The sequence below is a fragment of the Scatophagus argus genome, chromosome 9, assembly GCF_020382885.2.
Source record: "Scatophagus argus isolate fScaArg1 chromosome 9, fScaArg1.pri, whole genome shotgun sequence".
Classification (NCBI taxonomy): Eukaryota; Metazoa; Chordata; class Actinopteri; family Scatophagidae; genus Scatophagus; species Scatophagus argus.
The window spans coordinates 9,028,429-9,041,587 of record NC_058501.1 but is presented as its reverse complement, the minus strand read 5'-3'; the positions used below and the strand labels follow the sequence as shown (position 1 = coordinate 9,041,587).

The window sequence follows — 13,159 nt, the reverse complement described above, 5'->3', positions numbered from 1 at the left end:
GTCATAAGATAATGAAGGAATGAAGAATGAAAGAGAATTAGAGATAGATGAGTGATGGCAGAAAGAAAAAGAGTAGGGGCGAGCAAGATGGTCACAGAAGGATAGTTCATATTTAGACAGCTCCCCGCTGCACCCAGCTCAGCTTCAACACAGATAACTCAGTACATCCATTAGTTCAAGTAATTCCCTTCACCATCTGCCATGCAATTTCAGATGCACCTCTGGAGTCACAGAAAAGGTTCAGGACTTTGGGGGAAGGGATGTTGATTTGGAAAATATGAGCTTAATTTGCTTAATTGAGGTACGTAACATTTCCATAACTCAACAGTAGAAGTCCTGCAGGAAAATAAGGTGAGAAAATGTGGGCACACATCCCTCTCATAAGAACAAATGGTGCCTGCTGCTCTTGGTTGATGGATTTTTCCTCTAAATGAAGATCCAGTTTATGAAGAACTGCACTGATCATAGTCTCTAACTTAAATTGCACATTTCTTTCATTTTTCATTCAAACGGCCATTTCTAATGACAAAGAGAGACAAAGAGCAGAAAGTGATTCATGTCTTACCTTCATAAGCAACCTTAAATCCATGAGCACTAACTGCAAAGTCACTGGTAAGCCTCAGTGAAAAAATGGAGCCGGAACTGGTAACGGGCGGAGGGATGGTAAATCCTGTTAACCTGCAGATAAGAGAAAGAAACTGAATGTATCATTTATCTCAGTCACATTTATATGCTAATACCAATAAAAAAAGGCAGATTGTACAATTAAAGTTCAAGCCTAATTAAATATAAGACAAATGTATTAATGAAACCTATATCATGTAAGTCCAACAAAGCCAGTAATTGTAAAAATATTACTGTATTAAACATTTGCATTTTCAGCTTTGACAAGTGCAATCAACCTCAGGCAATAGATGTTATCCTTCCCTGTGAGTACCATCTACAACAATCTAAGCTTTTTTTCCCAAAATTGTAATGATTCCAGACAGACTATGCTGTTATAAAGTTGTGAGATGGAAACCAAAACACCACCTTGTTTTGCTAAACATCTGTCTGCATTTAAATTAGATAGGCCACCAGGTGAACTGGCTGGCCGTATATTTGTAATTCCTGCTGAATGATGTGCACACTAAAATGCAATGATGCACAAAAATTGCTCGCCATAGAAACTTTTTGACTGAAAATAATGACTGTTTAAAGACCTCAAATCCCAAGTTTGTGCACTGTAGCATTCCGTGACTAATAAAACAGAGCTGCTCCGAGAATTGTGATGCAGTTTGTATACCAATAATCTACTGGCTGCTATACAATCAAAACCCAAGCGGTATCCTACCCTATTGTAGGATAGTGTTTGAGGGCTGGCAAGCTGTATTGTAACAGACTGTTTCATTACTGCATTTCAAATTAGGTGCAGATCCAAACAAATCCATTTACTTTCACGACGTCGTAAACAAGATGTGTTGCTGACCATTCCTCAGCGGCATTTGCTGATGTTCTATCGACCTTCCACTGCTGTAAGCCCAGCTACACAGCATGAACAGAACTTGTGCATGAGACAAAATGTCTCCGTCTCTATTGCCATTGCATTTTTTCTTGTCATTTTCTATTGCTAGTTTTGGGGCTGCTTGTGCGACTGAACTTCCACTTGACAATAAGCCAGGTGAATAATGTCTGTAGAGGGCCAAATGCAGAAAAACAGAAATCCCCTCTGTGACAGCAAAGAAGAGGGTGCTATATTTACAGCTTCAATAGAGTTTCCAATTACAGCACTCTGAACTGTGCTGGTCCTTGCAGTAAATAATTACCCTTTGCTGCAGGTACTGCACAGCACGCCAAGATACAGCTAAAAGTCAATTGCCACATGATGCAATTTTGAATACATTTGTGAGGAAACTGAACTTAAAATGTGACCTTGTTAGAAGTTTAATGAAACCCAAGAGCACTGAACTAATCTTGCACGCTATCATGGTTAATTTAAAAGTGAGGGCAATCTTGTGCATTTTTGTTGGAGTACTAAAACAAAAACAGAGAGCACAGGATGGGAGCACATTGAAACTATTTTCATCACTTTTTATTGTTTTACTTATTAATGTGTGCACATAGTGCAGAGAGCAGAGGAACATAAAAGAAAAGAAGTCACTGCAAATTGATGTGGCTAAAAAGCTATAGGATACATTCCTCTCTGCATTGCAACTGACACAAGCAATATACAGATGTGAAAAAAGTATTAAGGAATTCTCTCACGCTCTGTGCCTTTTTATTTCAGGATTATTAGAAATTTTTGCTGGAAACACAGTAACAGGTTACATGAAAATGTCATGTGTATCCATTTGATCTGACTTAGGTTCCATGTTTCTGTTCACGAAAGTCACATATAAAAGATAATTGTGTAACCCTGGCTTTTCTCTCTGATCGCGCTGTCAGCTGCAGTGGCATGTCAAAAACAGGCCCTCAAGCTTTCTTTTGCAACTCAACTCTCTCTCTCTCTCTCTCTCTCTCTCAGTGCCATTCCAACAGTAGTACAAGGGTTGGAGGGGTCCACAGTGCCATCTTCATGTGGGACTTATATATTTCCAATGAATCACAGTTTGAAGTCAAGCTGGGTAGTCTGCAAAATCAGCCCTGCGTACTGCAGGACTGGGGTGAGCGATCTACGGGGAAACTAATTATTGGCTGAGCAGAACAGAAAAGAACGGAACAATCAGTGGCTGCAGAGTGCTTGCTTGCACAGAGGTCGATGGCACCCACCAAGATGAGTGCAAGCAGAAACACAATGGCAGTAAAAAGCCTTGACCTGCAATGGTTACTGAAGAAGTGGGACACATGGACACTGAATTAATCTGGCCATGAAACAGAAGGTTGAGCAGACTCTTTACATTGTGTTGCAGCACTGACTATGAAGACACTACAGAGGGTAGGGGAAAAAAGTGCTGTTGTGGAAACGTGATACAGAGAGACAAAGACGAGAGACAACAGTTGCAGTGTTGTAGCAGCATATGTTGTGGGTAAGGTAATGTGATGTATTAGGTCTGATAAGCAAAAGTGTTTTCTTTAGCATCTTAAAACCTCCAGAATATCTGAAATGAAGAAAAGACATTTCCTCACAATCACAAGCAAGGTGGATAAACTACAGCACAAAGAGCTAAGCCCTGCCAAACTGAACCTCAGTCCCATGTTCCAAGCCTCAAGACATTAAATCCTTTCTTAGATTGCACTGTTGTCACCATGACAAGAAACAACGAGGGAATGAAGGTGTCATGGGGTTAGTGAACTTGAAGAGAAGACATCTTTTCAGAGGCTGTCAGTGAGACGGATTAAGAGGTGACAGTCTAGGCAGAGTTGGTCGAAATTCTGTACTCCAGAACTTATCTGATTCAGAAACGCCATATTTAAGGTCATATGGGTCAGGATGGTGCAGGAATCATTTAAACCTGAAAACACAAATGACTAAATATGCGACTGACGAAGGAGCACTCAATCTGAATGTGTCTTACCGAATCAATTATGGATTTTTAATCTAAAGTGTCACCTTTAAAAACCATTTTCTCAAGGACTATTTGGAACAAATGTATTGTGGGTTGTTTAAAAAGAAAAATCACAAAGAAACACACAACAAAAAGCTGACAAAGAGATCTTCATCATCTTCCATTCACCTGTTGCTTTGGCAACAAAGGCATCAGGTGAATGGTTGGAAAATGTCATTAACAAATAAACACCATGGGTCCTGCTGTCTCCTCAGGCACAACAAGCTTGTGACCTCAACATCAGACACAAACTAATTTACACTTGCATTTTGACAAAAACAACATCTTAAAAACTGGATTATGCCCTAATCTGAATTTAGGAGGCTGCCAGACTCACCAGGGAAGTTCATTTTCATCTTTAACAGAAAAAGTACGGCATTTTAAGGCATCACAGTCATCACAGAACAGGCAACAAGAAGAAATAAAAGTCTGGCACAAGGACAGGCAACTTGACATTTGTCATAACTTATCATTAGAACTTTAATTGTAGAAATGAAGTTTTTAACCTCTGGAGGGTACTTGGCTATTAAAACATCTGTCAATCTGACAAAAGGTTGTAGATAATTCACACATAAGAAAGAGGGGGTTTAAAGTACTGTTACATTCAATGAATGAGGTGACATTTAAGCAAAACAGGATTATAAAGCCAGTTTGAAGCTGTAAAGTGCTGCATATCTTACTGTATGTTATATCTACTTTATGTTGGGGTGAAAAGTAATGGTTTACGTGTACAGAGACATGCTCGGAAAACTTAATTTCTCTTCCAGAGAAACAAAGTCCACAATGCAGTCCCATTCGTAGCCAGTCAGACACAGTATTCGTTTTGACCTGTGATGGTTGTGCATGCTGTTGCATATGAGGCCATACAAAGTCAAAACCAAATTAGCATGTGTAAAGAATTACAGTGGCACAGTATGCAGTGACTTCCTTCAGGCATGACTGAGATGATAGCCTTCATAAATGTGATCAAAGCTCATTCACACAAAAAAAATTAACTAAATAAAAAAATAAACTTTATGCGGCTCTATGGTCAAACCAGTTCTGCTACATCTGTGTTGGACTCCACAAGGTCAACCAAAAATGTCACTGAAGGTCTAGAGACACCAGGTGCCTGAAGAGCTATGGCACCCCCCGTTTATGGATCAAGCAAAACCAGTGGCAGCAGAATGACTATGTGTGCCTGGGAACATTGCACCAATGATTGCCTGGACAGATGCAGCCTTTCCTTCCACCTGACCACACTACATCAGCCCTGAAGGTAGCTGTCAGACATCACCACCGCCATCTGATTAGTGTTTCAATGTAGTGGCATAAAGAGAGAGAGAGGAACGATGTACCTCCATCCATCTTTCCCTCTGTGCCACACTAGCTCTCTCTGTCACATTAGCTCTCTCTTACATTCTGTTGGTTGTTGCTTGTTGTTCTTATTCATGGATACTTTTCCTTTTCCTGACTTGCTGGCTCACCATATGTGGCGTGTTGCCTCTTTCTATCTCTTTGTTTGCCTCTGCCCACTTCTCCTTGTTACTACACTGCTCTTAACATGACACAAAGAGGTTGCGTCTCCTGGGAGAGGAGAAAGAACAAAAACAGACAGAGGTGGGAAGAGCCCTCAATTGTTCTGACTGATCTTACTGAGTAAGCAACAATTTAAGTAAACCACTTACCTTTAGTTTATTGTTAGAAACAGAGCAAAATAAGGCCTGTTATTTAGGTGAATAATGTGCAGTCTCTTCGAAATAAAAAAAAACAGCAGGGGATGATTAATAGACTTATTTTGCACTGACATGTCCTGACTCATTACAGCAGCCCCAGACAATGACATTTCATTTTAATAACTGCAGTAATAAAGGTCAGATTATCCTATCAATTAATTCATTCTTGGCTCTTCTCCGTTTAATAACAGTAAAAAATTAAAAAACATAATTTTGTGAATTGCAAACAGAAACATAATACAGAGAAAATAAGCATGGTGAGTGGTCAGAAAATTAATATCCTACACCGTGTGTCTCATGTGCTACTCATTTTTTGTTTTGCGCAGTATCACATTGTCAATTTCTACAGTTTCTACATTTCTACAGCATCTACAAATAATTTCTCAGATGAGAATAGGCAGGGTGTCAAATGCAATAACAAAACTGGGATGAATATGACCTATCACTTCAGCTCACAAAGTTCTAATTAGTTCACAGGTGTGTAGACAAAGGGAAAATTAATCCTCTACTTCTCCACCATTTATTCCATCTGCATTGTATTTATGGTATGCTTAAGAGGAGAAGGTAGACAAAGCATAGGTTTGGTTTATGTCATCCAGGCTGGAGGCTGGAGCAGATATGTAATGAACACTGTCCAGCTATTAATCCTGCTTTTATTTCACAAAAAAACAACCAGTACTTTCACTGATCTGTAAAGTGATTTTTGTCAAGTACAAGGGTCTTGAGTCACAAAATTAAAAAAAAAAAACCTGAGACTTGAGCCATCATGACTAATGACTTGTTGGAGAGTCAGGATAGATATGGTGACAAAAAAGTTAACTAATCACATTGTTTATTTACATGCAATACTGCAGTGCTAGAGAGAAAATGGAGTTTTGCACCAAATTACAATCAAAAGTATGATGTGTACATCAGCCTGAAGTGTTCCTGTTCAAAAAAATTTTTTGGATGCTTTGATTACTAACTGATCAATAATTAGGCAAGAGTTACTAAGCTGCTTTTTATGTTTTACATTTGCTTTCAGAATTTAAGACTTTTGTGCACAACCTGTGGTTGCTTAAAAACAACATTACGATTTAATAGTCAAAAGGTGAAAAAGATGAAAAATTCTCAGAATTGTGAACATGACACCAAATACAAGATATTTGAAATTCAAGGTAAGCAGCATTCTGTGTTTTCAGAGTGTTATGGATGCCAAAAATGAGCATGCAAAGTAAACCTGTAGGATGAGCCAACATGCTTTTTAACACAACACACACAAATAAACACAAGGGCTGGCAAAAAAAAAAAAAATAAGAAACTTACAACTCACATAGAAGCTTCATGCCAAGTCCCAAGTTTTATTAATTTATTGTTTCAGCTGTTGTCAAGCTTAAAAGAAATCATCACTACTAAGCCTCCATCACAGAAGACACATTTTAAAACCTCATACCTACTGGACAAAAAACAAGTCCAACAAAGGCTAAAGTCTCACTCACTTTTGCTTTAGTTGAAGTTACATCATGAAGACCACAAAAACTAAAAAAGTTCAGAATATTAAAGATTACACACTAATCAACTGTCACTTAAACTGCCTATAAAGACCCAACTGTTTACACTTTCTTTTACAGTTTCAGAACTTGTGTAGATGCATGATCACAGTGTTGAGCTCTGGATTTAGTTGAGGATCTGACAGAGGGATCACCTACTCACAGGCTGCCGCAAGAAAACACAACTCCACAGCCAAGTAAAAAAATCAAAAACTAAGCCTATAAACATTACACTTAATTTGCACTTGTCACAATTGTATGACAGTAGACACAGACCACCTTAATGAGGTCATTATTCGGGCAGGGCATCACTGGAATAAAGGACTTTATTACCATAACTCTTCTCCTCTACCATCCAAAGGATATAATTTCAGTATAATAACTCGTGCTTCAACCAGCCATTCTCAGTCACAAAGGATTGTACGTAATGTAAGTGAAGCACCAAGTGAGAGGGATTGGGGAAAAACTTCACAGAGCAAAGAGAATACATAGATCAATGGGGAGACACACTAATCAGGTCCATCATGGGGATGTCGATTCTTTTTCATGTTAAAAATTCATCGTCGCTTTTGTCATGCTCCCTTCTGCATTTCTGCCTTGATTAATTAATAGCATTAATAAATTATAGGCCTCTTTAATCTCTATCAAGGTTTCTATTTATAATTACCCTGGAACAGGAAAGAAAAGCAGAAAAGAGGTCTGCCTGTCATTGTGTCCACAGTCTTATTTATTCCAGCTGAAGCAACATCTGAGCGAACAACACGTCAACACACATCCAGAGAAGGGAAGGAAAAACAAGGAAAAACAGAAAAATGAAACAGCTTCAGGTGTTGCCATATGGAAATGAGCATCTTTTAGAATAAGTTGCTGGGAGAGAGGGTGAGAAAGTTTGTGTTGCATCTTTCGTGACAAAGTTAAACACAAGGTAAGAAAAAACAAAGGAAAGAAGCTTGTTTTCCTTCCTCTGAGTGATTTTTGTTTTGGAGGAAATTAATTGTGTAAGCGCAGGCGTACCACTAGTGTATATTTTGGGCCCTACAGGCACAGCAAAGACTCATGGAATTATCATTTTCTGGTGCCACACAACATAGTCCCACATTGTTAGGAAATCCACCACTTAAATAATACAAATGTGTGACTAAAACACAAAGAACAACATTTCTATTTAGAGGTTTGGGTCAGATCAGGAACAGAAAACAAAATTTGAACCATCTGCTTTGTCATGTAGAATAAAATTAGTTCCACTTTCCATCCTTTTCTCCGAATGGCAGGAATATCTCCATGAAAATTTAAAAAGTCTCAGCAAATTATCATCCCTGATTTATCATATAGCAGCTGTATTTGACACAGCAGTGGTTCTTAAAAGCTAATGACATGGTAGGACACCTAGTGTGTATAAAGTTCAGTTTTTTATTTAATGTCATTGTCTTAGTGGTGTTAATTAAGTTATATGCTTTAGCACTGAAGTAATAGCTGGTCATGCTGTTTTCCTGGGCTGCATTATACTCATTATGAAAGGGGAATATCATTCATCCATTTTCTATACCGCTTATCCGTCAGGGTCGAGGGGGGGCTGGAGCCTATCCCAGCTGACTACGGGCGAGAGGCGGGGTTCACCCTGAACTGGTCGCCAGTCAGTCGCAGGGCCAACACACAAAGACAGACAACCACACACTCTCACACTCACACCTAGGGGCAATTTAGAGTAGCCAATTAACCTAACGTGCATGTTTTTGGTATTGTGGGAGGAAGCCAGAGAACCAGAGAAAACCCACACAGGCACAGGGAGAACATGCAGACTCCACATAGAAGGGCCCAGACCGGGATTCGAACCTGGTACCCTCCCTCCTGCTATGAGGCGACAGTGCTAACCACTGCACCACTATGCCACCGCATTATGAAAGGTGTTTCTAATATTCTCCCCTCATGTAGGTAAATAAAGAGGACAAAAAATAGACGTTCCTCGCACCATAACTTGTACTAGAATGTACAACGTCACCTTTAACAATGACCTCAATAATAAAAATGCAATTGAATTTACCCATACGGAAGAATAAATTATTTATGTGTTCTAGCACTGTCCAATATTGGTAAGGCCAAAAAAAAGAGCTTGAGAGCTGAATCTCATTCCACATCAGAACACAAACAACTATTTTCATCTTTTCAAAATCCTGTATCATCGAAACATATCAGTGTGTATCATCACAAATGTAACATCTCTCTTGCAGTGTCCGGGTTGAGACAGAAGCTCACTGAACTGGACATTTTGTATATTATGCCGTTGCTTTTGTTTTATTTTTTTTAATTATTATTATTATTTTGGTTTCACTGGAGAGTGCCTGCTTCCTACTTATTCCTATGTGGATGACATCCAGAATCAACTTGAACATTTGCATATATTTATTTTTTTACTCGCTGAGTGACTCCTGACTGCAAAACATTACCAGATAAGCCTCTTGCACATGATACACCGTACTACTGACCAAAATACATTTAGCATAAACAGCATTGCACACACAGCATCTTGGCTAAGGTCTACTGTTTAACCAATACAGATGCCAAGAAACTGGTGCTCTTTGGGTACAAAGAGGTATCTTGAGACCCAACACCGGGAGAAAGTTTACCATTTTACATCAAGGCAATCTGAGCAGCACTAACTGACACAGGTGGGTCCAAGAAAGTGGGTGAGTATATAACTACCTGAACTCATCAATATGCCCGGTAAACACAGACTGAGACCGGACCATAGACTGTTTAACAATTATTATCACAGGCGTGTTACCTTGAAGTCACCCATAGCTTTCTGTAGAGCCGTATCTGAAGGCCCTGATTTCGCATGACTCCTGACATGCAAACTCCACACAGAAGGGCCCAGACTGGGATCTGAACCTGGAACCGCCTTGGTATGAGGCGACAGTGCTAACCACTGCACCACCGTGCCGCCCAATGACTTATTCAAAAATGGGCAAACACATAAAACACGGGTGAAGCTCACTCACCAGAAACTCTGGTTCTTTCAGTTATCCTGCAGTGTCTTTTCTTTTTACCACCTCTTCTCTCACGTTCATGATGTAAAGGACTCTCCATTCAGCAGTCAAATAAGAGAGAATTAAGTTACAGTGATGTTACAAGGTATTTCGGCAGCTCTCCACACGCTGCTGCAGTGGTTGAGGTGTGAGAGAGGAGATAAATCCACTTTCTAATCACAACAGTTAAAAAATAAACTCTGTGTTCTTCTAGACTGTGGGAAAAAGTAGGTCTCAGCGCCCTTGCCCATGGCCCATTTTAGTTCAGTAAAGACAGAAACTTGAATTCAGGACGTGTATGCTTGTATATTTATGTTTATCAAGGAAAATATTTACTTTCTTAACGTGTTCTGAGTTTCTGTTGTTTACCTATTTGACTAAATGCTAAATGCTGGTGAAATCGCCACTAGTAATCTTTCAGTTGAAACCATGGGGAGGTAGCAAGACAGGACGGACCAGGGTTAGCTGGTACATATCTCTGTAACACGATTCATCAAGAACACTGTTGTTTCTTCACAATCTGTTGATAATATTAGCTCATTTTTTAATGTTTTTAATTTGTAATTCTGGCCATATTATACAAATTGCATGCGTGCAAGCCTAAATTATCATGTTTAAAAAAAATCATTTGATAACCACTGCAACACGTATGCAGGTCAGCATGTGTATTTTCCCTGATTATTAATGTATAAGACACCCCCTTTTTGCTCTTCCTCTACCTCTCAGTCATTATTCATAACTATAATAATAATATTCATGCACTCGATTTTCAGTATAATGCTCATAATATTTATAATCCATCCTAAACTCTTTGTGACACGAAACAACATAAATCTACACATCTGAAGTGCTGCATAAACTTCTGAATACATTCATTTCTTGCCAGATTTACTCTATTGCTACAGTAGCTTCACTATTGGCCACACTGAAATAAATCATAATTTGTTATGTCTTGAGTTAAGCTGGTGATTCTATTTACATTTATTTAGTCAACTTGTTGCACTGTAAGAAAGATATATTCTGCATTTTGAATTGGTGTAATACGTGAGAAAAATAAAAATGAAGAAAAAGATTCTCAGAAGAGCTGTAATACTCTGTAGCTTCAACACACACTAGTGTGAACTTCTTTGATAGTTCACCTGCAAGAATAAGAGAAAATTGATGGGTACACAGAAAATAATTTCATCTGTTCCACCACTGCCTGCATTTCAAACAGCCTATGTGGAGTTATGTGTTTTAGTGAATGAAATAGGCCCTGATTTTGTTGTTAGGCACATTATGTCCCTGTGTCGGCCCAAAGTGACCACGGGTCCCATCCAGTTCACTCCGCTGAAAAGTGCCTGGCTCCACCACCGGGGTGAGGTGGAAGTTAAAAAGCACATATTGTTTCATTTCTATTGACGTACTCCTCTAGCAGTGCCCCTGTGCATCCATCATGCAGCATTACGCAAAAGTGACACCGCAGTATTTCTATGTTTACCCGCAATCACACTGACTGCTTTACACCTTGCCAAAATGACTGCAACAATCAGTAGTATCCCTCATTTGGATATCATTTGAAAATGGAAGTTTGGACAAGTCAAAGCTATTTATTTATTTAAGTTTTATGATGGTGAACTTGGTCTGTATTGTAATTAGAACTCCAAATGAGGCTACGGAGTGTAATGATTGTGTGAAAGCTGCCACTGGCTTTATTTCCACACTTTGTTAATTTGCAGAACCCATATGTGCACATGGAAGAGGTGAAAAGGACAAATGCCAAATTACACTTGTGCTTTAGCACAGCATTAAGCATGTTTAAGTGTGTGCATGCTTAAGCACGTTTCTTCTGCTATTCAATGACACCGACACTGCAATAATACTCTTTTTTTCTGCCATGACAGTACCGTATTCATGTTCATAACTGGTTGAGTTGCTACCTGGCAACAAATGAGGACTTGCTAATTGCTAATCAATCAATCCAAATTTTTTTATAATCCAATTTTATAGAGTAGCTAAAGGTTAGTTAATGATTATTAAGGGTGAGGAACGTATCAGGAACAACTTTATAATAAATCAGTAGGTATTTCTCTAATAATTTCTAATGGAGGACTATGAAGTATAAAATGATGAGTTACTAAAGAACAGACTGGGAGCTCCTATATTAATGAATCATTGGGTAATTATTACTTTGTCCATGAACTGTTCCTGATTAACTGTGAACCAGCTGCTGAGTGGCACAAAACTAGCGACCACCGCTTAACTGATTACCTAATCATTAGTCATTGTTTTTGCCCCCTGAAGTAAAGTGATACATCATGGAGTAGTCACACAGTAGTCTCCATTACTTCATGGTTATGATAGAAGATACATAATAAAAGTAGTTACCGGGTTTTTAGTGGAGGTTCACAATTAGTTCCTTGATAACAACAGTTAGATTCTCAAAACATATTGGAATCATTATTTTCACATCACATAATGTTAACCTCACCTTGAAACTGGGGCCCTCTGTTTCAGGCACTGCCAGCGGCCGACTCGGCTCCCACATTGGATTGATTGCCCTGCTGCCACTGATATTGACAGTGTGCCTGCTCCTCCTCCTCTGGGGAGGTCTTTGCTCTCTGGACAGGCTCAATTCCAGCCCCCAGTACAAAAGCGGCCCAACTTTTTTTGGTTTTGTACCGAAATATACATATAACAAAATACTGTTACAAATAAAATACGTGCGCATTAAAAGAAAGTATTGCCTTACAGTAGTTAGATGACATGTGCATTTGAAATCATTAGTAACAGTAAAAGAAAAAGTACATTTTATGTAACAAATTTCACATCACTAGATGTGTCACCCTCTGTTAACATGTATATAAGCATCTCTTCAGAAGAAAAGTGCATATTGAATTACTTTAACATTATTATCTTATTTTCATTTTGCTAGGCTACTTATTTAATGTATTAAAGTCCTTTCATAAAAGTACACAAGAATATTACATCATCACAATTTACCACCTTGAACGCACCTATCACTATTCCACTGTGCACTTTATTAGCCCACGTGCCACTGCTGCTATTGTGTTGTTATCTGTTGCTGTGTCTTTTTGTTGCTTTCTCTTGTACATGGTGTTTTATAATATATTACTATTCTCTACTTATATTATATCTATATTGCTAGCTCTTCTTTTTTTCCTTCACTTACGTAAATTGTTTATTATCAATGCCTACCTCTGTTTTTAACTATCCACTTTGTTGCTATAACAATGTGAATTTCCCCATGGTGGGACAATAAAGGAAATCTTATCTTATCTTATCTTATCTATAAGAGTTGCAGAGTTGCAAGGGGCACAGCTAACATGCATACAGGCAAACTCTCTCCCAGTGCCCTGCAGTGA

At 38.8% G+C, this 13,159-nt stretch overlaps 1 protein-coding gene across 1 annotated transcript in view; it reads right to left on the bottom strand.

Moving 5' to 3' along the window:
• LOC124064859 (CUB and sushi domain-containing protein 3-like) overlaps nucleotides 1–13,159 on the bottom strand; it is a 203,563-nt gene that overhangs the window by 172,452 nt on the left and 17,952 nt on the right. Inside the window, exon 3 of the mRNA XM_046399683.1 lies at nucleotides 566–678. Within this exon, the coding sequence (XP_046255639.1) occupies nucleotides 566–678 (113 nt within the window). The remainder of the gene's footprint in view (nucleotides 1–565; nucleotides 679–13,159) is intronic.